Source organism: Mus pahari, chromosome 1, assembly GCF_900095145.1.
Source record: "Mus pahari chromosome 1, PAHARI_EIJ_v1.1, whole genome shotgun sequence".
Taxonomy (NCBI): Eukaryota; Metazoa; Chordata; class Mammalia; order Rodentia; family Muridae; genus Mus; species Mus pahari.
The window spans coordinates 92071018-92076017 of NC_034590.1; the positions used below are offsets into that span (position 1 = coordinate 92071018).

The following is a 5000-nucleotide window of genomic DNA, read 5'->3' on the forward strand; positions in this document are numbered from 1 at the left end:
AAGTGGGAGCACTCTGCCAAATGACCTGTAAGTGGGAACACTCTGTCAAATGACCTGTAAGTGGGAACACTCTGCCAAATGACCTGTAAGTGGGAACACTCTGCCAAATGACCTGTAAGTGGGAACACTCTGTCAAATGACCTGTAAGTGGGAACACTCTGTCAAATGACCTGTAAGTGGGAACACTCTGTCAAATGACCTGTAAGTAGGAACACTCTGTCAAATGACCTGTAAGTGGGAACACTTTGTGGTTAGACTTGGGTTTAGATCACTCTAGAAGATCGTTTGCAGAATGAAGGTGTGGGTGGAGATAGGAGCAGGGGACCTGTTGAGTGCTGGGATTTGCAGGTTGGCCCTGTGGATGCCTTCTGGACACGGAGTTTGACCAGTCATCTGCCTTACGTATCCACCCCTCTGACCCCACTTGTCCAGTATTGAGTCCATGCATGGTGCTCCAGGGATGATCCTCACAGGCGTGGCAGGACCCGGCTCAGTCCATTCAATGTGGGCTTAATCCTCTGCTCTCCTCACTAACAGTGGCCTCTTCTGTCTGTTTCTCTTGGTCTTAGGACCCCCGGAGCAAACACAAGTTTAAGATCCACACCTACTCCAGCCCTACCTTCTGTGACCACTGTGGATCACTGCTGTATGGACTCATCCACCAGGGGATGAAATGTGACAGTAAGTCCTTGATGTCCTGCGGGGCGTGTGACACAAGAGAGGCTTCTATCTTCATGGCTTAGGGTCCACGTCTGCACTATGTCCCCTGACCCCTGGGTAGGAAAGGTACTGTTGTTACCTGATGTATTGAGGTCTTCTCCCCATAACAAGGTGGGCCAGTTCATCCCCGTGCAGGACACTTCCTGTACACCACTTCCCTGTTGCGCCCACTCTTTGGGGAGCTCAAGCTATTAATGTCACTACTTTAAAACTAGGAGGTATCTTACTTAAGTGTGTTCTTGCTGACATTAAACATGGGGCAGTTTGACAACATTGTGTAAGCATTCCTATAGGGTCTACTTGAGTGGGCGTGGCCTGTCCTTCACGGGACCGCCTCCGCATCACTTGCAGGATGGTGCACTGGGCATTCGAGTTGGCGCTTCAGAACCACAGGAGTATAGGAATATAGAGGTACCGCTTCAGGTTATAGCTTAGCCTTCAAGGAGAGTGACCCATCCTTCCTTCACGCATCAGGGTTGGGGGAAAGATTTGGAGAAGTCCTTCTGATACGATGTAACTTGTTCTCTGCTGGGTGGGACTTGTTCCTCTACTAAGGTCAGGAAACAGGAAGGCACCAGTAGGTCCAGGTACAGCTGATGCCTGGAGCCCCTGGCCTGGGCCAACCTGAACCAGCCTGAGCCATCCCTCCCTCCCTCTCTCTGCCCTCACAGCCTGTATGATGAACGTGCACAAGCGCTGCGTGATGAACGTCCCCAGCCTCTGCGGCACTGACCACACGGAACGCCGTGGCCGCATCTATATCCAGGCCCACATCGACAGGGAGGTTCTCATCGTTGTTGGTAGGTGGCCCCGAGGCTCCTGCGTTGGTGCCAGAGCTTCCGAGTTCCGTGACGTGCGAGGGTGTGTGTGTGTGGGGGGGGGGGGGGGAGGGATAGGGCCCAGGCAGGTTACAGGTGCACGGAGGGGCATAATGTGGCTGCTTTGCTTCTGCCTCCAGTATGGCCCTTCTCCACAGTGAAATCCTCAGACTGTGGAACCTCAAAGCCACCTTCTCGGCACTTTGGGGTGGCTTCAGCTGCCTGGAGGGCAACCGAGCCTTCCAGGCTTCACTCTAAACAAAATGTGAATTTGAATTATAATAATTGTGTTTATTTGTGGCCACAGTGTATTTGACACATGTACAATATGCGACAATCAAGTCAAGGTAACCTTCATGTATCTCCGGGCCACCTGAGCCCTCCATTTGCCTTTCTTTAAAACAACAGCAACAAAGAATGTGTAATTAAAATACAATAATTGTATACATTTGTGGAGGTGGTGTATTTTGACACATGTACAGTTCATAATGATCAAATCAAGGTAATTTTCACATATGTCTGCACCGCTCAGACATCTATGGCTTCCTTGTATTGAGGATACTGAAAGGACTTATAATTTCACAGAATCCTCTGCCCGCCTCCTATCTGTTCTCTCCGCGTCTCCTGGAACGTGAAGTCCCCGTGCCCTTTTTCAAACGAAAAAGGTATCCTTGCTTCCTCCCCAGACTTTTCCAATGGGAACATAGAGCCTTGATGACCAACACCAAATTTGGAAGAATTTATGTCTTAAAGAGGGAGGGAGGGGCTGTGCAGGCCAGAGAACTATCCGGGGCCTCCGAAATTTATTTTAACCTGTTGGGAGCTATGCCAATCACCATAATATTCTGCATACTTGTTTTGTGTTTGAACTAAGAAAGAAACAGCAGTTTGCCCAGGAGTGGAGACACACAAAGGACAGAAAGGGGGGCCCGTCTGCTTTTCTGTGGTGAGCATTCGTGATACTCAGAGAACAGGAATTCATCTCTGCTGGACTGGCAGATACTTACCTGTTACTCACGGCAAAACCAGTACAAAAAACTAGACACAGTGGTGTGAAGAGTTCCTTCCAGGCTTGCGACACAAACTCTGTAGACTTACATAACTAATTTGTATATACAAGGCCCCTCCATTTCATCATAGAAGAGGTCGGTTTTGTTAAGTTGTCCAATTTCTGAGGCCCCAGAAGGGTTTAGTAGCACTGACCTGCTGAACCCTAACATGGTCAGGGTTTGCTTAAACCATATCAAAATTAAAAAATTTAACTTCTTTTGGAAAGTGCTGTTTGGGAAACCTGGTGAGTTCTTAGAGAAGGTGGCTTCATCAAGAGGCTTTTTCTTTCAAGGACAGGCCAAGGGAGGAGGCAGCTGTGTCCCAGCGGGGTGCTTCTGGGGTAGGGATGGGACACAGAGAATCTTAGAGTAACAAGTTCAAGGGACACCTGCCCTACCCCTCACCATTGACTCTAGCCACCAGTGCCTGAGGGACAAAAACTGAGGCTCTGCTGCCCCCTAGTGGTTCAAAATGGTTGCCATGGGCAATCATATTTACAGAGTGTATTTAGAGCCACAGGACCATCTTGCCTGTTATGTTCATTTTAGGAATGTGATCTGGGGGGGGGGGTGAGCATTATCTTTCTACCCATCCTGAAACAGGTTCAGGAGGTGCCCAGTTCCCCATCTAGGTCCGACTGACTTGAAAGCACTCTCCTGTATACACCACCTTACTGTTTTAGCTCAGCTTTGTCCTGTTGCTTACTTTTTCATTCATTTCCTTTTCTAGTTTAGCAACAGTAGCTCTTAGGGGAATCCACTCGGAGTCTTTGATGATTTGAGGATACAGGATTCTTTTGAGCTCAAGGTCAGATATTCTGCATAACCGTGCTAATGACTCTCAGGCTGTCCTGGGACACATCTGTGATATCTGTTGTCATAGCAACAAAGTACCATGGACTTTGATTCTTGCAGAGTCCTGGAGGTCTAGGTCAAGGGACTCTGGTCTACACTTCTGCTGGTTGCTGACAGTCTTTGGGGTTCTGTGACTAATGCAGAATGTGTTCTTTGCTCTGTGTCTGCTAAATTAAGATGCCAGCCATTAGATTGTGGCCCACCCTAACCTACTATGACCTGATCCTCACTTGAGCACAACCATAAGGACTTTATGTCCATATAAGGTCATGGTCACTGATGGCAGGATGCAGATTTGAACTTAGGATTTGGGGAATCACAATTCAACTCAATAGTGGAAGGTAGAAAAAAAAGTTGAGGCCCCCTTAAAGTTCAGAATAGAATTTTCCATCCTTAGGGTCTCGATAACTTTAATTAAAAAGCTGCAAGCATTTTAGTAGTGTCTGTGAGATTGATCAATGGACTAATGCTGTTGCCTTCACAGGCCTGGAGAGACTAAAATTTTGGCAAAGCTTGACCAAGATCAGAGACAGAGCAGAGATTCCCATTTGGGCCACCATGTCACTACTCCTTGCTAATAACTCCTTCACAATTCAGGCACAGGCTGTGCTTAGCATGGCCTTATTTAATGATTCTAATAAGAGAGTTAAAGGTTGCCTGGGGCCTTCTCAGAAGTTCTGAACCACAAATGGCCATGTGTTTTACCTCACACAAACCCTAGACACATTTGTAGGGTTTGAACTTTCCACTGGCCACCAGCCTGGGACACTGCTGTCAGACCTGGGTCTCATGCTGTGCATAAATCCAGCCTTTCCCTGGGCAGAAGGGTTTCTATCTCCCCTGCTACTGAGACCCAAGTTGTCTCTTCACTCCCGTGGCTCTTGTAGGCCATGATCAGAATGGCCAGTTCTTTTTCTGAACCCACCAGTGGGGTTCCTCACATCCTCAGGTCACTTAGATCAGACACAGTCCATCCATACTCTCCAGGAATTCTCTAGAAGGTGGCCCTGTGTGCACTCATCTTTGCCATGTTTTCTCCTGGAGTTTAACTCCTTTGCAGAACTCACCAGATTCTTCACCTTTGCCTCCCCGTGCCTTAGTCACTCAGAGTATAGTGAACTTGAACTTGGACAGTTACAGTTTTGGGTTCACCTTTCCACAGACATTAGCCCCACAGGGGCAGAGTGGATCTTTTTGGTTCATGACCTATCCCCCAGCCCCTGGTAAGTTTGGCATCACTGCACATTTGTGGAATCAGAATACAATCAGAGATCCTGTTAGATCTGAGACCTCCACCGACGACCTTCTGAGGTTAGAATCAGCAGAGATTCTATCTCACAGTATTATTGTTATGAGAAAGTTGAGCACACACACAATCTTCAGTACCTCATCTAATGCCAATAGTAAGTCTTCACGGTACCAGGATGCACCCTTTGGATCCATGACCTCCTTGTTCTCTAGATGATATAGAGCAGTGGTACTTCCAGAAACATAGGAAGCCATGGTGACACGTTATGCCTAGTGACCTTGTGGGAGAAGGTAACACCATGTCATAACA

The 5000-nt window shown here is 47.8% G+C and overlaps 1 protein-coding gene across 2 annotated transcripts in view; it reads left to right on the forward strand.

Moving 5' to 3' along the window:
* Prkcb (protein kinase C beta) overlaps nt 1–5000 on the forward strand; it is a 339591-nt gene that overhangs the window by 174410 nt on the left and 160181 nt on the right. For both annotated transcript variants that reach the window (XM_021195974.2, XM_021195965.2), the window contains exons 4-5: nt 570–681; nt 1392–1520. In XM_021195974.2, the coding sequence (XP_021051633.1) occupies nt 570–681; nt 1392–1520 (241 nt within the window). The remainder of the gene's footprint in view (nt 1–569; nt 682–1391; nt 1521–5000) is intronic.